This window comes from Cyclopterus lumpus, chromosome 9 (genome assembly GCF_009769545.1).
Source record: "Cyclopterus lumpus isolate fCycLum1 chromosome 9, fCycLum1.pri, whole genome shotgun sequence".
In the NCBI taxonomy this organism is placed as follows: Eukaryota; Metazoa; Chordata; class Actinopteri; order Perciformes; family Cyclopteridae; genus Cyclopterus; species Cyclopterus lumpus.
The window spans coordinates 9217818-9239709 of record NC_046974.1 but is presented as its reverse complement, the minus strand read 5'-3'; the positions used below and the strand labels follow the sequence as shown (position 1 = coordinate 9239709).

The 21892-nt window shown below is 43.3% G+C and overlaps 1 protein-coding gene across 2 annotated transcripts in view; it reads left to right on the top strand.

Moving 5' to 3' along the window:
* Window positions 1–21892, top strand: part of arvcfb (ARVCF delta catenin family member b) — a 99887-nt gene that overhangs the window by 8825 nt on the left and 69170 nt on the right. For both annotated transcript variants that reach the window (XM_034542477.1, XM_034542478.1), the window contains exon 2: window positions 20963–21121. In XM_034542477.1, coding sequence (XP_034398368.1) covers window positions 20963–21121 — 159 coding nt within the window. The remainder of the gene's footprint in view (window positions 1–20962; window positions 21122–21892) is intronic.

Below are 21892 nucleotides of genomic sequence, written 5' to 3'. Positions count from 1 at the left end.
CGTGCATGCAGACAGGCAAGCAGATTGCTTTATTATGGCTTTATTACAGTCCTGCAACAGCCATAGATACCAAATGTATTGACTGCTGTTGGGGTGTATTGACAATTTCAACAAATGTAAAACATTTTTTTTTTAAGACGACCAACCCGAGATTTAAATGACACGTTTGCTTTATTAGATAATGATATACAGGGAGAGTGTCTGAGAGCGAGCGGTCATGACCTGATGATGTAGGAGGTACTTTAGCTGCTGAGCCACAAGAACACCACGTTTTCCATCATTATTTGTGCGTTAACAAGTCACAAAAAGGCAGACAGTGACATAAATAGCTCCAACCTCTCTGCGTCTGCCAGAGTCTGGTGTTTTATCTGTGCTTGTAGACTCCGTGGAAGAAAAAAACCGCTCTGAAGATTGATACTGCAAGTCCATATTGCCTCTTAAACGTACACAGTGCTGTTTTCCTAACTGGACCGTTGCTTGCTATCACCATTAAAACTCACATGGGTATTTATTTCCCTGTGGCTGCTTTTAAGTTGTCGTTGGTTACCGCTCTGCTTTCCTTGATCCTTAGAGATTCAAGGAGGGTCTCAATTGAACACTGTGGTTGGTCAGCCGCTGTACTGAGGTATGTTTTTTTCCTTCTTCTTTACCTCCTCAGATTTAGGACGTGTGGAAAAGAGTGAGCTAAACACTGAAAAGATCTCAAAGTTAAGCAAACAAGACCTGTTGACACAGACCTCCTTGAGTTCCCGAATTCTTTCCATCATATTCTAGGACGGTTAAGAGAGGCTTAATCCAATAAAACCCACTCCTTGGCTGTTTTGTTCTGTCTCTCTCAAATCCGGCTCCGAGTGTGTGTTGGTTGGGGGGGGGGGGGGGAGTAGGTTCCTGTAAAGGAGTGGCCAGCTGCAGCCTCTGTTGTTCAGGTCACAAGGGAGCACAGGGAGTGTTTTGGAGGTCATGGAGCTGCTACATTCCAGACTCAAATGCTCAAATCGGAGCACTCATGTCTCAGTCTGCTCCGGGCTATAATCCACTTCCACTATTTGGCCTGTGTCACTTATCCACAGTCCTTCAAGCATAATGTCCCTGAAACACTAATGCTAATTAAGGCTGTTGGTGTCAATCTGGGCAGCGAAACATGTATCAATGCCCTCCTTGTACAGTGCTGAGGCATCACTTACCGGGAAACCAGACTGAGTGCACCCTCTCCTTGATCCTTCATGTTCTCACGCCGCTCATGTTGTGAGTTTAACAAGACCTTGCTATGGTCTTGTACTGCTAATGGTGATGAAAGGGAAGTGCACTGAGTGCTTTACTACCTTATATAATTACTTGCAGAAATGAACTCAGATGGGAATTTCTACAGTCAGAGAAAAATGCTATGAAAATTGACTTAAGTTCGTCACACCGGCAATGTCATGACACGTGACACATTGACCATACAGCCAGGTGTGGTTGTGGGAATGTGCCGATCAGATCCGGGGAGCAACCGTGATGAAATTGCTGCTTTTCTGGAGTGTTGCTTGCAAGTAGGACAGTAGTGTATCCTCTCACACAAGTGCGTAAGTGCACACTCTGGTGTACAGAGGTTCTGAACACTACAACTGCCCACGCCCCATTTCAGTAATCAGGTGTCAACGGACAAAATGCCCCGAGACCTACAAACAGCAGCGGGGCCCACGTTATCCTTTTATTGCACCATTTAGACCGGCTCTACCAGCAGTTAAAGCAGCATTGGCATTGTCAACCAACTCCATGTGACCTAAAGAATTAACATTCTCAGTGCCAGACAATGATTAGTGGCGAATGTGTCATTTTTAGTGTCTCACAAATGATTTAATCCTGATTTATTTATTAAAAACACAGTGGGTTGCAGCCCTAAATAATTCATTGCTGCTGTATTTTTTTGTAGTGCCACAGTTTTACAATGATGAATATGCAAATATCATGTTCCGCTTTATTAGCAGTGACAAATTGCCTGCATTCTCCAAAGAGTCCAGAATTATTCCCAACCGGCCTCACTGAAATATGGTGTCGCAGCAAGGGCTGAGAGTTGGATACTAAATCTGCGGGACGGCCTTCAAAAGGAAAGCTATTGTGTCCCCTGCCACATTGTAGTGCGGAAATCACAGTGGGCACGTGCACAGAGACCAAACTGAAATGAAAGGCCTCCATCCACGCTCTGCAATCTGAGGCTCGCAGGCAGCAGGACTGGCACGGTGTCCCCAGACCTCCGACCCTGGAGCCCCACAGCCACAAGCTGCTGCTGCGCTGTACTCCAGTCTCTGTAGCAAACAAGCCCGGTGTCTTCTCGATCCAACATACACCAACAGACCTAATTAACTTTCCCTCTTGGCTGAACACTCCTGCCTCTCGTCTGCCACAGCTGTGCACTCTGTCCACACTACTTAAATACTCTCTCTCCCAGCGTGTTTTGATGGATAACCGATGCCAGTTCACGGCACCTGATCTCTCAGAGGTTTGTTTCAAAGTCAAACTACACCCATACTAGGAACTACTTGTTAAGTGCGTCTGGCCCCGTTTTGGGGGTTTGAAGGGTGCAGAGGTGTGCAGTGTCTGGGGAAGGTGCTGCGGAAGAAGACTTTTCTCTGCTTTTTCTCTGCAGTGGACCTCTCCAGGGAGGAGCTGATGTCTGCATGATGGAGTTTAAAACTAGGCTTCTTTAGTGTGTTTACTATACAGTGTTTCTGTGTTTATGCACATTGTGGATGCTGAGTGAATGTTACAGATGCTTCTATGTATGAATTCCTGTGTACTGTGCATATTTGGCAGTGAACTTTGCTAGCGGCAGCACTGCAGTGTTGTGCGGTGATGGTCTGAAGTGGGTCAGCCTCTCTGTAGTGCTGGAGCTGCTGTTCCCTCTCAGAGGAGCATGGGAGAAAAAAAAACCCAATGTATAGCCAGGAGAAATCTGCTATTACCATCGCAGTGAATAGACACATTGCTGTTCGCTGTGAACACGGACACGCTTTAAAAAATGATATAAGATATCTGCACACTGGATTAATGTTACCATAGTGATTTACTGCAGTATTCCATCTGTCTTTGCCATGCATTTTCAATAGTTTATTGTGCGTATGCTAGATCTGCACTCACTGGTCACTCAGTACGTCCAATTGGTTCAAGTGAGGCTTTCTTTTTATTGGAATTACAATAGTGTTTTTGGGTTGCCGATGAGTATGTTTCATAATGAAGCAATTATAAATGTGCAGCAGAATCACTGCAGTCTGTATGATTCTTTTGTTTGCATGGATATTTCTCTCTCTCAAAGTTACATTGTTTGGCTTTGGGTTTCAGCTTGGCTGCTCTTGAATGATGAGCATTTGGCTGCTCGTGGATCCTTCAGTCCTCCCTGGTAGGCAGAGCTGCCTTAATTGTTGCATGCCTCTGGAACGTGCTTCGCTAATGGGGCTGTTGGAGTCCCAATCAGTCAGTGCAGCACTTTCGCTCCCTCTAATATCTCGGCAAGCAGGGCAGCCTTGATGACGCAACAAACGGCTTTGGTTTGGTGACGCCACTCAGGAAGCGGTGGCCTGGAGATGACATATCTCTTTCATGCCTCTTTCAGGCCGCCTGATGTCAAACTGGGATCCAGCAGAGATGACGTTTTATGATAATGTCTTCCGGGTCTGTTTTTGTGTTTGTCGTCGGGCTGGCCTTGTGAAACCACTTATGTGATGAAATATGACAGCCATTCCCTCAGATAGTTACAGAAACTAATTTCTCAGACTCTGACAACCTAATTCAAACAAGGTGGGAGGAGGGTGTGTGTTACTGATGCCACTGTAAACACTAGATCATAGCTGCTAATCCTCTTCGACATCGCTGAGCACTCACACAGGTAAGAGGTCCTCTACAGATTGTAGTCAGGGTGGGGCTTTTCCCGTAAAACTCCAGAGATTTGCATAATAGGAGCTTATTGCTCATTTCCTGGATTCATTGAGGATTTCATCGGAATGTCGCCATCTTTTCTTTGAAAATGTCCAAAGGCTGACTCATTGTGTGTTGTCCCACACGTCTGTAAAGGCGATTTGGGGAAACTGGAACAGCAGTTGTCTAATACCTCAAATGAGTCATGATCCTCTCTCTGTCCTCCTTTGCCTACTCTACAGTCCAGGGCCTACGAGGAGAGGAGGTCTAACCATTCAGACCAAACAGAGAATTATTTCACTCCCCTGGTTTTCTCTTTGCTCCCCTCGTTTGCTTCATCTTTATTTTGGCTTTAGAACAAGTGCTTAATCTCCTGGCAAGGAAAAGGAACCTCTAATAGGGGGAGATGTGAGCACCTTGTCACCATATGGGGCTCGGAATTCCACGGAATGGCTCCCTAATCTCCACAACATGTTAGGAATTTGAAGCCGTTGTTTTTCGGGAGAAAATAGCAGCCTGCTCACCACGTGGCTTCTCTAGCTGTGTGCAGTGTGCAACCCTGCAGCACGTTGACTATTGAAACAAGCACATGCACACACTGACCAAGTTGTTGGTTGTGGGACGCTCCTCTTTAGGTTTGTAGTTTCAACTGCTGTCCGCCCCCTTTCATCTACTGTATGTATTGTATTTGTATTTGCATTAACTGGCAAGAGGATAAGGTAGAGGTTGATACGTGTCTCCTCGAGAGATGGTCGGAGACAATTGTTTAATCCCCATTACTGAAGCTGATACCTGAACCTCTGTGTCGGCCGGCACCGATCCAATATTGGTGTGTTAAAATGAAGATTTTTTATATCACAGCTGTATACTACTGACCTGTATAAACGCATTCAGATAATTACCTTTAATTTATTATTTGTTTATTTTTCCATCAGTCATAACTGAAAAATATGTTAGAATAATGAATCTATGAAAAAAAATACAATTGCAGCCACAATTAATGGAAAAGTACCAATCGGGCTGAATGTACAGATCCGGTAGCAAGTGACGTGTGTTGTTGATGTTCCCGTGTAGCGTAAATGAGCTGATGAATTATATCATATCTTGATATTGGATTGGTGCATCGACCCACATACTAGTCAATAACCCATGAAGCATATTGTATCGGAGGCATTTACGATACTGGTATAGGAGCAACTCTCCTATAGCAGTGTGTATCATTGCCCTGTTTCTGAAGTGTGATGCACTTCCAGGCAACTTTGTTTGAGTTATTCCCGAAGTTAGTGTTTTTTTTAATTTATTTGAAGTGGGTGGAATGGGGAAGAACTACGTATAGTGCTATTATGCATCATTTTAAAGTTCACATATTGCTTTGTTTGTTGAGGATTTTTTTTTATCCCTGCACATTCTTTTCAAGTTTCCTAACAATTTATATAATCATTTCTAAAAAAAATGTTTGTGGTGATTAAAATAGATTCTATGTAGTCATATTTGTTGTGTCTAGAAGAACCAGGAGATGCAATTGCTTTCCCATGGAACAGTCGGATATGACTGCGGTGCTGCCTCAAGTCGGCCTCTTACTGTGAGATGTTGTTATTCGTGTGGGTATCAAATCTGGAAGGGATATTTCTCAAGGTTGTGTTTTTGTGGCTTTTAGGGTGGGGGTCTGTTGGCTTCTTATTACACGATACAGTAAGTTATGTGTAAACAGTGAAAGTCATCGTTTTTCTCCCAGAAGCATTTGTGGTGGCGTGTTGCATAACGTTTCTCTTTGAATCCTTTGAGTCGTAATCTGGAACAGGCTTTTCTCTGTTTGATGCATTCCTCAGTTTTCGAAGAGGTCTTCAGATATCATCCCTCTTCAGTCTTTGTTCACTGCATAACTGGCATGAAAAAGTAGTTTTCATCATTTTGAGATATTGCCTGCTTCCTTCCTGAGGCCAGTGGACTAATGGGCTTTGGTCTGTGGAATCCACTCCAGTGTTTTCACCCTCATTGGGCCATTTGCTGAGGCCCAATGGGTCAGACAACAATAGGCTTCATATGAAATATGCACCATGACTGGGGCATTCCAGCAGGCAGTCATTCTGTTCACAGCAGTTTAGTGGTTAGATAAAAATCTGCTCCGATTGAAGAGAAAAACACAACTCCAATGCTTCCAGGAATCTAAAATATGATTGAATGTTCATTTTGTTGTTGGATGGTGCCTGCCTGTTATCTATCTAACCACTCTCTGGCACGCACTGCTTATGGCCCTGTCTTGTCTCTCTGTGTCTCAGTCAGAATATCAGCCTAATGAAATGAGGGTGCATCCAGAGTCCTGAATTAGAAGGGAAGAAATTGTTACATATCTTATTTATTTGCTAAAATTGCCATGGCAGAAAGCCTGGGCCTGCAGCTCTGCCAGTCTTAGTGAGGGGGCGATGGTCCACAGTGCTCAGGTGGTTGCAGCCTGGCTAGTGCGCAGCTGCTCAAAGTAATTGCAGTGAAATCTAGGGATGTCTCAGGTAGGGGAGTTGGTGCAAGTCCCTTTCCAAACTCAGCTGTCAAACCCCAACTCGTTCTGATTAAGGAGCTGCCTGCATGGCTAAGCTGATGCAGACCAGAGCAGTCAGGTGTTGAGCCAGTGCTCATAAATGCTGCAAAAACACTGCCTGCCGGCTTTGATGCCAAACACTCTGACTCATGTGGCTGTGACGGGTTTAGGGGGAACTGACTTTTAAAGAAATCCACTCTGTGTCATATCAGAATGTGTATTTGAAGAGGTTGAAAAGTTTTGTTCCCAGCGGGGCACAAATCATACATATTGATGGATTTCGGAGAAGAAAAAGAAACCAGAATAACTAAGAGTTAGTAAGGAGATAAACATGAGTAGTAGGTTTGGGCCATAAACTGCACAATTATAATTAATTATAATTCACTGTTAGCTAATCAGAACCAGTGATTTTACCACAATGGTGCATCAACTGGTAGGTTTGTCAATGTACCTGTTAGTGAACATTGCTAACATAATAAAAAAGTCCAGCATCAGGGGGTATTTTGCAAAATTCCTCCAGAAAGAATTTCATGTGTGCTGTTTCTTTTTGTGTGAGGGAGATTCTGGGTTTGGGGTTAAAAAAGTTAATTTTTCATTACCTGATGTAATCTGTGACTAGCTGTTATAATTGCGTGTGGAATTTCACGGATGATGCTACCAAAGTGTGATTTTGTAGTAGAGAGGTTTTGTGAGGTCCACCTACAAATTGACCTCTGATGTAAACTATCAAAATATTGCAGCAGTTAGTTTCCCCCCCTAGTGCTGCAGGCACATCCTCAATCCTTTTAAAAAGTCAAATCTGTCTATTAGCAGTCTAAATGGACCGTGATTTATCTTTGTTACTTCACTCAAAGACAGCTTTTTGTATTAACATGTCACCTCAAGAATACAATGTCAGTGGGTGGTGTTGTTTCCAAGACAGTTTGCAGTCACAGACCACGATTGTGTATGAACTTCACATTCCTGCCGAGGCATAAAGGAAGAGGACAACGCTAAGGCCACAAAAGCACAGGATGTTTGCGTGTATTGTAGTTATCGTCTATGTCAGTCCAGCCCTCCAAGTCAGTTCCTACGCAGTTCTTTTGTAACCTCTGCAGAACTGTGTGAAAAGCTGATTAGGACCTTTTGAGAAACTTGCATATCTGCCTCTTTTCCAGCAGTGTAAAACTGACAAAAAGCCCTGGTGTTATGTTCCGTTTTCCCAGAGAAAGATTTGCTTTTGATTGTGTGCCTGCTTTTCTTTTGCCAAAGCTTGGCTTCTCACAGCTCTTTCTCAATGAGGATTATTGGGAAAGGCTGTAGCTGTCGCTGTCCAGTAATTTTGTTATACCCGCAAATAAAAGTACTGTGGCAGAGTTTGTGTGTGTGTGTGTGTGTGTGTGTGTGCCTGTGCCTCATTGTACTGTGGTCGGGTGCACGGCTGTGTGTGTTTGAGAGAAGACAGCATTGCCCTACTGTTTGGCTGCTGTTGACAAGAATATCTTGTGTGAGAGGACGTCAGTGTGTTATCCAATATATTTACTTTGATTTAAAATTAGATATTGGCCAGTCAGCCTTTTCCACCTCTGATGTGATTCCTCTCTGACCACACTGGCAACCATTTTTTTACGACTATTAGAATAATCAAAAATACTTTTTGTAGTGTGGCGTGATTTTACTCAGCAGCTTGAGGAGTGAAACCAGCAGTGAAAGCTCACTCACCCCTCCTAAGGAGCTCTTAACGCACCTTGAACAATATCACGATTCTTGCTTTATTAGAACATTTCATTGTCGGATTTGTAAATTATTTTTGTAAAGATTTTCCAGCCAGTGCCGCTTTAACCATAAAACACTTGTGGGTGTCTAAGCCTGTGCAGTAGGCCTACATGTGTCATTATAGTGAGTTATTGTTGGGCTCCACTTACATGCTGCAGAACTCATTGCACAGCAATAAGAGTTGTTGAATGCAGCCCCCCCACCCCCTTCTGACAAAAGCTCTCCACACAGTCAGTCTGGCTGCAGTCATCTCACACCCTCCACTCTATTTTAAGCCTTCAGACTGAGGCCCGCTCCCCCTTAAGTGGACCCCACTCTCTCTGTGTGGGCCAGAGCATGGGCCTCTGCTCACTCAAGACATTTACGCACACGCAGCAGCTACTGCCAGCTGGTGCCAAGGTAAAAGCAGAGGCCAACTTCTGGATGGCGCGGCCTCACTAAACTCTTGCTCTGGCTACACACTGAAAGTTTGAGGTGGATGCTCATTAACGTTTACATGCTTACAGGAGAGTTGAAATGTTTGTACGGGCGGTGCGAATGGGTCAGCACAAAGCAGCCCATACCGCGCTCATTTGGACTGAAATAGGCTAAACTTGGACTGAATTCCTCTGGACATGTCATTTTGAATAGATAATAAATACTTGAACTATATTGCAAGGTAACTGTTTGCTAAAGACAACTGGGTCTATGGATGATCTACATCTGTTTTTCCAGGCACCAAAGCACCCATTACTGTAGTAATGAGAAAACCAGCTTTCTATAATGTCTGCAGACCTGTACCAGTTCGCCCCTATTTCTTTATGACTTCAGCCTGCCAGAGTGGATTCCACAGTGGGCAGACAGCAGGAAAGCAACGAGCAACCCTTTTTCCTTCCTGTCTGCATACAGTTTGCCCAGCAACCACATTGTGTATAATGAAATGCCAGCAATGCGCCACTTACCATTGCAGTAAGACAAACCAGTACCCAGGGTTAAGGACATTGTCTAACTCGGTGGACATGAGTACAATTTGTCACAGCCTTTTGACTTGGTTTAATTACAGTTTCACACTCACAAGAGTGTTTTTTAGGTTGTGTTTACCCACTCCAAATGTCGGTTACATGTGCCATTCAGGAGAAATGTTCGTAAGTGAATAAATCTAATGTTTACAACCACAAATACAACATTGAGAGTAATGTACTCTGTTCTGGTTTTAGGTTTCATCAAGTTTGCCTTGGTCATCGACCCTGGAAGATTACTCTGTCTTCCAATTAGGAGAGGGAGACGAGTCTAACCTGATTTAGAGTGGCTGCACGGCATTAGAATTGTGGGTAATCAGATGGCTGGGGCGCACACCGGACATCCTCTGTTTGACAGAGACAAAAACACACAAGCTTCTCAGTGTTCCTGATAATCACGGCTGTAGACAGGGAGGGGCAGTGGCTCGATCAGCTGCTGTCATAGTAGCTTCTTTTGGTCATGGACCAGCTTCAAGCACCACTTACTTATGTGTGCAATGGTGACTTGTTATTTTACATACGTCTATATTACATCACACATGTCTGAAGTTGGAAAAATAACTATTTTAATAGTTCTGCATTGCAAAGCAAAAGTGTGTGTCTGTGTGTACCTGTGTCACACCTTCTCGTTGGTCTGTAAACCATAATCGATTTTATGGGATAGTTTGGGCAATCATTTTGCTGTTGGCCTTCATTTTTTCTTCCGAAAAGATTTGGCCAACCTGAGGGTTTGTTTAAAGTCTGACTGCTTGTACTTCCTGCCCTGCCTAACATATCTTAGCAATGTTGATGGCTTTCTAGATCTCAGCTGATAAATGTAAGTAAGCGATATCTAAAAGCCTAATAGCACAGTCTGTAGAGCCGTGTGGTTTTAGGTTCAGGGCAGCTTTTGCTGAAGTCCCACAGGGCTCTCAAGGGTTGGTCTCAGCTTTCCTTCCTGTTGGGAGTCATGTCTTCACTAGGATTTGGATGATATCTGTCATCCAAACTACCCTGACCCGTCTCTTAATAAGCCAATTTACAGTGTGTGGGCTGTCAACACTCCTCTTCCAGCTAACAGCTATTTTGGGTCAAGATCCTGTTTACTGGATACCTAAATCTTAAGAAGTCAGCATTTCCTGCACAGAGTAGCAGTCGCTGATAAGGGAGGGGGAGGTGTTTTATCATGGGGGTAGATGGATAGAGATGTTTGTGAGTGTGTATGTATTTGATTAAAGGATGGGGGTGGGGGGTTAGCAGCCAGATGCGAGGCCTGCAGCTGGCTGGCTGAGTGGGAGGGGAGTTACACTGAAAAGCAGCAGTGCCAGCAAAGTGGGGCTTAGCCAGACACTGAGAGGAGATAATCCATATTTCATCTGCATCCTTCTCTTCCTCCCAACCACCTGCAGAGCAACACAACACGGACCCAGAGCATGAATAGTGTATGACACAGAAATGAAATTTGAGAAGTGCTATCGCTTGAGTGGAAGTAAGAGATGCCCTTTTTTTTTATATCCAACACCTTGGGGAATGGCTCTATTAGGCAGTGAGTTTCAAAGTTGCCCCACCCACCCAAACAAAGCCCCCACCCAACCACTTGCCCATCCTTCTCATGCAGCAGTGCAGCATGCTCCTCTTCAGTTTGGATCCAGCCTAAAGGTTTCCCACTGCATTCAAAATATATGCTTTCCTGGTCATTCAAAATGCACGTTTTCAGATATTTTTAATTCATCAAACAAATGTTTCAGTGAAAAGCCACACTTCATACTGAGTAATTTGCGGCTTCAAAGACGCTATTTATTTTCATAACGTGGTTCTTGCTTAAAATGTGCTAATTTAGCTTGCAAAAAAAGGCACATATCAAAACTATATTTCAGATATCTGCGTAGTTTTAAATATTCATGATCAGCTTGCAGCTTTGAAAGCTTAAAAGACTACCTCGCTCACTCAGCCTCCCACACACACACACACACACACACACACACACACACACACACACACACACACACACACACACACACAGTCACACAGCAACAGAACAAATGCCTCTTCTGTCAATATTCAGAGGAAATCAGGTAGACTTGTTTCCATTAGCTTGTAAATGAGCTGTTGTTTTTCTGGCGCTTTTAATCTCTGATTAAAAATCTTAACTACAACACAATGTCAGCTGTAGCAAACCAATACAGATCCTGTTCAAATCCAATTTAGCCCTGTTTACCTCTTCCAGATGCAGTGGAATTCATTAGGTGCAGATATGTCGGCTTTGCCTTTCTCACTTGACTTTATTGCTATTATGAGCCTTGTCATGAAAAATGCTCTTTGTTCACACTCAGACTCAGAAGCGTTTCCCTTTCAACACTGCGAAAGGAGAGTGAGCTCTGTCGTTGTTTTGCAGGGATGTGGAGGACATGGTGTCTGTGTACTCTGGTTGACCCACACGTCTCAGATCTGTGGTAGTGTTTAAGTAGTAGTGTGTTTTATTCAGTCATCACATACAGCACAATGAATAAAGCCTGTATACAATCTAATATACATTATGACTGAAAAGGTATAGACAGAAGCATAATGCTTATATATTCCTATCCTAAATTATTATCAATTAAGTTAATTAACCCTCAAGATAATTAAGCTAATTTTCAATAGCAAACAAAAGTTCCTTCAAACGTTTTCCTGAGCAAAATAAGTTTGTATTGTCAGCAAAAATGACACATTTTAATAATTTAGTACCATTACAAATATTGTTGATATAAAGTATAAAACAGCATTGGACCAATCACTGATCCCTGTGGTACTCCACAGGTGACCTTCCTAAGTCCTGCCACCATGCTCCACTCCTCGTTGTTATCTTACTGGAAACGACTGTTTGGCAGCTGGAATTCTTCATCATCACATATAACATCCTAATAACGGCCTTTATGGTATTAGAAGGTTAATGCGTAAACAATTAGTCATCAAAATATATTTGGTCAGTCAACATGGTCTTTTTCTGACAGAAATATATATATATGACAGACAATACTACAACATTATGTTCATCATTCATATGGTTATTATATTTAGTGGACTGTGTCTGTCAGATGATTCGGAGACAAAGATCCACATTGGTGCTTTGTAGCAGCCTTTTAAAATGTAGTTGCAAAGTGAATTACAGAGAACAAAAAAAGTAAGACATGGATTGTACAACAGGTTAATAAAAAAGCTAAAAACAGATTATTGCTTTCAGTAGATCAGTTTGAAAATATCTTTCATCGTTCTTTTTGAACATTTGTTTTGTCCAGCATACTGAGTTATGGCGCACTACACTGACCTGATGTATGCTCCTATCTCCACACCTATTAACTACTCACCCACACTCACACCCACACACACACAAACTACAGAAGGTCTTTTTAGCGGAGCAGGACCGAGCAGATGTAATATCACATTTCTTTTCATCTGACAGAAAGAGAATAATAAATAAAGTAACTGGACCGGTAGCTCAAGCCTCCTGATAGATTTATCCAGCTGCGCAATGGCTCCTTTATGGGACACATATACATCCAGCCTCACCTTATCTCATGACCCGTTGAAGGTTAGCAGTAAATTGGCAGGGATTTCTCTATTGCCCAATTCTCGCAGCTTGTCCTCTGCCTCTGGCTGTGACGGCACGACATTGCCCGCACAATGAGCCCAATCCTTTACCAGGTGGCTGGCATAAGGCCGTAAAAATATCCCCAGAGGGGGGTTAATCATGTTTGACTGAGTGCATATTTGAAAAGCAGTCGCAGTTATTGTGATGGACTGCGTTAGCTCTGCGAGGTGTTATCTATGTCTGCTTTTTCAGAGCAGAGTCCTGGCCATGGCGGATGTGCCTTAGGATTCGGGGGCTCCTTTAGAAGGTTATGGTGGTTTCCTGTCAAGATGAGGAGTAGTTTAATTTGCGAGAAAATGTCCTAACTAGAGAATGCATTTGAGTGAATGCAATCAGAGGTTCCGCCTCACCTCTATTAGCTCTCTTGGGGTGGTGTAGACATTTTTCAGTTTGGAGGAAAATCATGTTGGAAGTTTTGGAGTTCAACATTTTGAGAACTCTTAACTTGGAGTTCTTGGCCGAACTTTGATGACATCCTGCCGTCTTCCTGTAGAGTTCCCCTTCACCACAGTCCCAGAAGAGGACATTTAGTAGCATTCCTAAATCAGTGAGCGTGCCCTGCTAAGCCTGTTAGTAGTCCTCCATTATAACTGCCTCAGGCTTTACTGTTTTCTACACAAGAGAGACAAAGACAGCCAGAGATGGAAGGGAGGGGGTTCTATTAAATGGGACACCCTGCGGCTGCACATGCAGACAGATTTTGGAGAAAGGGTTTCAGGGGGACAATAAGAGTTGCCCTGATAGTTTGACAGGAAGTGGAACATATGTCCCCTTTCCAACTCCCTAAATCTCCAGTAGACCTCACATGAACTGAGCTTCTGGCAAAGCCTGTCTCACAGCCTCCTCCACACACGCAACCCCCTCCTCCAATCACCAGTCCACTGACAGAGTCAGACTGACAGTGATCCAGCTGACAAACAACCTGTCCCCCAGGAGACGCTGTTATGCCATCAGGACAAACTTACCACCACCTTGCACTCCGCCCACCACCTGTCCACCGTGGCCAGCTACTCTGCATCTACGGTGCTGGATTCTTCTTTTTCTCCATCTCTCTCATGGCTGCACCCACTGTCCAAACAAACACATTCTGGCCACCAGCACGGACCCCTCTCCAAGACTCATTGTTTTAGTTTTACTCTACAGGCTCCATGTGGCTATCCTCCTTTTGTTTTTATTTATGATCCTCCTCCCCCTTTTCTGTCTCTTTGGCTACTTACTGAAAATATGCACTGCTTATTTATCCTCCTGCTGCTCGAGTTGTTGAGTACTACAAAACATACCATGTTGAGCGTGACTTTCTGCATGCTTCACAAGGAAAACACATGTGGTATGTGACTCTGTGTGTGCAAGTGTGTTGGTATGTACAGTGTGTAATGGATGGCAGATGTAAGAAATTACCAAAGGTTTCAAAACATCTCTCGGCCAATTTAAATGGGAATATCTGCAATTCCAGAGATTTAGATGGTGTTGAATGTTGCCGAGGGTTGAGCTGGGGTTAGATAATCAGTGCATCAATATCACATTTACCTATTGCAAACCATCGGGAGGCAATCAAGCTTTAGCTGGAGGTTTTCCCTTAACTAGGCGTTTTTTTATTTAGGCCTCTGTCTGTTAGGGTCTGACCCTGTCAAGCGGTCTGGCTAACTCCAGTTTTGTCTAGGCACTGGTGCAGAGGAACAAAAGGGCACGCCAATGGAGGGTGGTGTGGGAGGTTAGTAGGCGTGGGTTTAAAAAACACGAGATGAGGTAGAAAAAACATGAGCGGAATGGGGAATGATGGAGGCTTCTGAAACCAGGAGGCCAAGCGTGAAAGAGATGAGAGGGAGAAAAGCCCAGATTTGGCCCAGGATCAGTCGTCAGAGAAGGAGAGATTAAGGTCCCATCATTCCCAGCTGCATGATCAGGACTTTGGCCCTCTCCCCTACAGTTATTTGTGTGCTAGTTTGTGTGTGCTTTACCCCTTGAAAGGGTTGAGTTTAAGGATGTTTAAAGCATAAATTAGACAATGTTCACCGCCATACAACCCAGCACATGGTCAGCTGGGATGAGGCCTAGCTGGCCTTAGAAGTGACTGAATGTTCCCCGTTCTCCTTTTCACCCTGGGAGAGCATGCTGTTTTGGAACTGTGCCACGAATTGTCAGCCTCTTTAGTTCCCCTTCCTCTACTTGACTTCCCCTCAGCCTCTGCTTTATCCCACAAACAAATCTTGCTCTGGGTGGATGTTTGGATCACACGGCTGCAGTTCACAGTTGTTTCTTTCAGGGTCACGCTGAACTGCGCTCTCGAACGCTCCCTCTTACTTTCTCATTCGCTTTTGAACTGCATCATGTGATTTTACACCGTGCAGTGCTGCCGAGAGGGCAGTTGGTCGTAGCAGAAGGGGCTGATAGGAAATTGGACGACCCAAGGTTAGCCAGGCGATCTTTGCCGGAGGATTAATTGTGTAAGAGCCATGTAATGATTGCTGGCATGTCTCCGGAATGAAATCCTGTTAGTCACTGCACAGGGGTCAGGCGAAGACTGAGCACGTTGTGAATGTGCGTGTGCATCAGGAAGGAAGGTGACTCTGATCACGCCGGTATGCATGGCCAGGTGGCGATCTGACAAGTTCTGTTGTCTCAACCTGAAAGTAACTGCAAGCTCCCTCCCACTGTGTTCAGGCTGAGACGCATATCTAAATTCTACTCACTGAGTTTGTGTTAGGGTGAGAGGAAAAGTTGTCCTTGTGTATGTAACAGGTTCGAGTCTCGGGCAGGCACCAAAGAGGGCAACACACACAATTGTGAGGGCAGTAACAGTTTTTATTTACTTATTTGTCACGCTTCTGGTAGCGACCGATCCGGGCCTCCGCTACCCGCTCCAGCTACTCCTGTTCTTATATGGAACACAAAACACAATTGATCCCAGCTGAGGCTCATTTACACATCATGACACTGTTCCCTGAACCACACCCCCGCTCCACCCACTCTGCAGCTGAGCCTAGCCACACCCCGCTCCCACAGTGTATTCCTGCATTAACTGACAACGGGAACATGTGGTGCTGTTCATAGGAATCACTTCTTGTTGATGGCTATCAGGCTCTCAATGTCTCTTGAGCCCTTCACCAATGTTTCAAGTTTAAGCTCAATTGAAAATAATGTGATCGCAACGGCTGATATGTGCACCTTAGGCTGGTCCTAATTATTACTATAGTGTTTATAGGAATGAGTTGGTTCTCAATACATTTTTAGTATTGACCAAATTGCGTATGCAGCATCTTGTGTCGACTGGAGATTTCACGGTTGTCTGGTATGCGTCTCAACAACTATTACTGTATTCCTCCATATTGGTATTTTCAGCACCAATACTATCACTATAACATCAATACAATGTCTGTGTTACGTTTACTGTACACCTTGGACTGAAGTTTTCTCGCTGTGACTCTGTCCTGGGGGAAGGAAAGCCCCTTATCTGCAAACATTATTTCCCTATCCCACATTTTACTCTCCCGATCCAATGACAATACTGAGCAGCTTATTGAACACAGATGATGAATGAGTGTAGATTGATGGCAGATAGCAGGCCGCCGCTAATTGACACGCCCGTATCACTTGATCTCCTGCCTTTGTATTCCTCTTCCTCCTTCTTTTCTTCCCGCAGCACAGCAATCCATTATGGTTCAGATTAGTCGGTTTTAAGAAGTCGCATGTCCCTGCATGATCTATTGTAATGAAATATACTCTGCAGGAGATTGCTCAAGGGCTCTTTTCAAGGGTATTGTTTTTTGTGAGGTATTGATTGTGTTGTTTGTTGTTTGTTATGGAAGAGCATGAGTCTCTTCTCATTCTTGGCCGGATGTACACAATGCTTTCATGTACTTTGATGTCATGTATCAAAAGTAGCTGTATCGTTTTTTTAAATTATTATAGTACAAGTACACTCCAAGCCTCGTCCCTTCAGGGGTTAGCCAGTGTCAGAGCAGGAAGATGAGATCTCATCATCCACCAATCAATTTCTCCTCCTTATACTGCTAGTCAAAGCCAACCATACCAGATTCAAACAAGAGCAGGTTGTACACATCCTCAGGCCTTCTTAAGAGCCAAATCCCTGTCTGTTTGAGACCTCAATCTCTCCTCTACTGGTTGAACAGAATTGATCCAACTAGCAAAGCTTTTGCAAGCTCTGTTCCCCTCATCAGAAGTGGGGTCCAGCTCTTGGATGTGTTTCTTTTGTCTGGTTAACCCGATCCTTAACAGATAGGCTTGCCTGGGTTTATAAAAGCGTGTGTTTTGTATTCTTTCACAGGAGCTCTTAACATGTTTGTATTCTCTTTATCCAGGTTTGACTCTGGCTGACTTTCACATTGTCATGGCAGGCTGTTCAAAATAGTAATAGTTGTTCCAGATGAACAGGTGAGGGGAGACTCTTCGGCTGAGAGGCGTCTCCCTTGTTTTCTTCATACAGCTGATTGGGAATTTAAGCCTGCAACCGTCAGATCATTAGCTCACCTGAACAATCTTGAGGTTAACACTTTTCCACTGGCTGACACAAACCATTTCCACACGATTTGAATATTGCTTCCCCCTCCCTTACCAAATTATCTTTCGTACCCTTCTTCTACACTATCCTTCATCTCTCTGAGGTCAGCCATTGACTCACTGTGCTCCTCTCCTCCCGCTCTTGACTTAAGCATATGCTTTACTGAATTTACTCGACTCAGAAACAGCCTGTTATTCCCCCATGACCTGGCAGAAAGGCTTGCTAGTCCACAGCCAGACGGCTTTTAATCATTTATTTAGGGGCTGTAATGTTGAGTTCAATTCCACCCTTTCACTTAGTGCATGCAGAGACAAGAGGAAAGTGAATGAGAGACACTGACTTAAGCTTCGATCAAGAAGCCAGTCTGTCAGTGTGCCCACTATGGGTTTTAAAACTTTTACATGACGCTCTTTTGACAATTCCCCCCTGCATTCACCTGATCAAAGAAATGAAACGTCATAGGAATGCAGTTAAATTAACCTGATTTCATGAGCGGAGAGCTCAGAGGTGGATTGTGATCAATTAGTAAATACGGTATCTACCTAATTCTGTACAGAGAATGATAAGATAAATCATGCCATATATGCAATTGGTACAAATGCACAATGGCTTAATTATCTTAATTGAATGCCGTGGACTATTATCTTTCTTTAACAATATTTTGTTGTTTGTTCACAAAGAGACATGATGCTAAGATCTTTTTATGTATTTCAAAGTAAATATACGACGAGCAATCTTTAAAGTACAAAGTAGAGAAATAGTTCAACTTTAAAGGTGGCTAGATTACCTGTCAAATTGTAACAGGCAGACAATGAGAATAGAGGGCCTCGGCAACCTTGGATTTTCCGTGATCCTTGTGTTTCTGTGTCCGACCAAAGCTGTATTTTGGTTGGTAATGGTGCTAAATTCAAAACACTTTTTTACAGCTGATAATCTAGTGCCCAGTTCCCCTTCTCCCCTGTTAGCTCTGTCCGTATTGTTGCAGTTGTTTGCACTTGTCATGGTGTTGGCTCCGTTAGCTGCTGGCCACAGACTCAGCCATGGTGTGGAGACAATGCTTTAATCATCGATACGCTCTGATCATTAAATTGTGTTCCTTTAAATTAATTGTGTTTTTTAATTACAGTAGTACTGTACACACTCAGACTTCAGTTCTCTTACCTTCTTGTTTTCATCACCTGGTGCCAAGTCATGAAGGTATTTCACATTTATGATTGAACGGAACAAGGATGTTGATTGGAGACTAATCAGCTCTCTAAATACCACTAGAAGGCCCTTCCCAGCCGAGCTGTGCTGTTTAGCCTGAGGTCAGTTGTAAATAATGTCTTTTCCTCAGCTCAGCAAATGCTTGTGTGTAAACAAATGTGCCTCTTTCTATGCATCAGAAAGCCTTCCTAGTCATTAACCCCAATAATGGGGCTTCAGAACCTTTCTCTGAGGGTAATGACCTAATTTAGCTCGGTTCATGGTGCTAATTGACTCTTTAGATACTGGGTAGAGTGGTGCAGGTAAATAGAGAATGTAGTCAGTGTCTTGGTGTTGCTGAAAGAGGTTACACCCAAATCAAGGGACCGGTTTTGTTTCCAGCAGCCAGCCAGAGCACAGACCAATCAGCCTCCTGGGAAGTGCGATTGACTTTTGTGGCTTAAGTGAGAACAGGGAGATTGTGACTGTTGATCTAAACAACAAGTGTGACTCCTAAAGAGGTGAGCGTAGATGCTGCAATAGCTTCCATTGGCGGGTCACGTTAGGAAGCTGAAGGGTTGTGGGATTAGTCGAAAAAGATCCTCGAGGAAAAAAGTGCAAACTTCTGTCCGATCAGCAGAAAGGACGGCAGATCAATGAGGACTGTGTGGGGCTTTGAAGCTTGAGAGGAGTTGGGCAATCAGTGGAGAACTGTTCACTTGTAAGTGTTTTCCAAGAGGTGAAAAAATCAAGCACTCTCCCACCATAAGGTATCGTTGAAGTGTTTGAACAAAACAGTGGCGAACAACACTCAAACTTTCCCTCTTGCTCACTCCTTGGCCTTCTGTCTCTCCCTCCAGCTTTGTGTCAGACACAAATATTCTGCTTGGTTCAGTTGTTTTTATTGTTTTTCTACGTGAGGTGAATTTGGAAAATGTGTATAAGATATTAGGGAGGTGGGTTGCTTAGGGAGATGTTTTGTGTTTCATAGCTCTGTTCTTTTATCTTTAGATTAAGATGAATAGGTGTCAAAGGTTTTATTTTTAAAAAAAAGCATTTTTAAGGTGTTTTTATTACTTTATGAATAAAACAACATCTACGCCGTGTAGCTAAAGGATCAGTGCACACAATAAAATATGGGATGTCAGAAAAACACAATTTGAGGTCAGTTAAAGCTATCTTGTACACAATCCTTCATCTTTTTTCCCTTTTAAAAGGAAAACTTAGTTTCTAGTACACTGTCTTCCTCCAACGACTTCCCTCTCCTCCCTCTTCATTACTTTTGATTTCCTCTTCCTCTCTTGGCTGTGTGCTGTATTGGTTATCAATGTTTGCCTCAAATGCCTTTCTTCTTCTCTCCATCACGAGAGCTGTGATGTTGTCACTCTCGTGCACGCCAGGGCGTTGCACCTCCGACCACTGATTTCATATCATCTTCCATAATAAGCAGGCCTATATTTCTTACGCATTCACACAGGGTCATGTTGGGTATGAGGGACTCACTTTCAGCCTTAGCCCATGGACACTTCTTCTCTAAATCCATGGTCTCCCAATGAAATATGAATCAAAAGCAGTGCTTGAGGCTTTTGCTTGCCTTGAAAGAAGCTTTAACTCAATTTAAAGTCTCAAGAGGTGAGGAGTTGCTACCCTGCATTGCAGTGCTCGGATATAATATCGGGGCTAAATAAATCATGGATTGTCAGGACAAGAAACAAACTAGAACATTATTGTTGTTTATATAGGCATTGTCAAGAGTGTGTGCTTACAGATGTATTATTGCTGTTTCAAGCCGTTCTAACCTGATTCATACCGTATGTAATGCTGTATTTGCTATGTTTAGATATTGATCTAATAAATAATTCTGAAAACATTTGCAGCAAATGTTAACATTTTGTTATTTGTTATTTTGCTTATCTGTTTGTTTTAAAGAATTCATTGGGTACCCTCGTGGCAAATCTGCATGACCTGTACATACATTTACTTTGATTGATTGAATTTATGAGACAAAGTTAATCAGTAAATAATGTATAGTGATTATGTATTTTCTAAATATTTCCAATTTAGAATCAATATGATCTTTGTGGTTGTTTTCATTCTGTGTATGTAATGTTTTCTTATTTTTGTATCTCAAACACTTTTAATTCATCGCCACTACTCAGTATATTTTTGTGCTTTTATTTTCGACATTTATTTACGTACTGCTTTTCACACTTTGCATCTTTCTAGTTGCTTGAGTGTTGCATTGCAAATTGTGGGTAGCATTATATTGAATACCCTTAATTTGCAACGTTCTTATTTATGTTCTATTTTTCTCTGCTAGATTCTAATATAATTTGTTGCGGCAGTGGCCCAATGACAGTCCCATCTTGCCGGATGTCTAATGGAAGATTACCTGTGCTGTTTTTCTTGCCGTTTAACAACTGAATATTAAAATCTATCTGTTCCCCCCTTGCCTGTCTGTGCAGGAGCAGAGCCCCAGCAACGCCACATCCCTGGCTATGATGCAGGAGCCACAGGAGGTGGTGGAGGAGACGGTCACCATAGAGGAGGACCCTGGCACCCCCAGCTCCCACGTCTCTGTGGTCACCTCTGATGACGGCACCACGCGGCGCACAGAAACCAAGGTAAGACACAAAGGTGCACTCAACTGAGTTGCAGTGTATATACGTATGTAGCGGGGGGCACTGATCCTGTAACTGAATGCTCAATAAACTCTAAAAAGAGTTCATTTATTGATTTTTAGGGTGATAATTGACCACGTAGTTTCGTATTGTAAATGCTGTGAAAAAAGTTCCCCTTTGGAACGATACTATGCAAAAATATAGACGTAGAAAGTTAGCAGTGACCTGCATATTAATGATGATGCTTCTACAATCTGCTGTACAGAGCTGATAATCAGCCTGGTACCTACTATCACACCTGAGCAGGACACCTCAGAGCAGTCCCCCCCCCCAAAGTCCCTTTGATCCACTTCAATATTGCCTCAAATCACAGTAATGGTTTTCCGCTTCCAAACAGCACAGTACCGTAGCTCCTCTCCCAGACTTCCACCCTGAAGAACTCTAAATCCCATAATCCTACAGCCCAAAGTGGTTTCATCTCCCTCTCACGGCTTCAATTATTTGATTATTGTGTTTTTATGAGCCAACTCCCCTGGTGTTCTCCAAGTTGTGTGCTTCTTAAAAGCTCATTTGTTGATTCGTCCTCTGCTGTGTTCTGTTATTTCTTTCTGTAAGGATATCACATCTAACGTGAAGGTGAGTGGACTTTTATACCTGTATGGCTTTTCCTACCACGCCGCCATTTATACGTGTGCCCATACAGGCTAAGGCAGCAGTATGCAACACAGTCTGCTTCATCACAAGCCAAATAATTCTCCAGTCTATACTCTATAG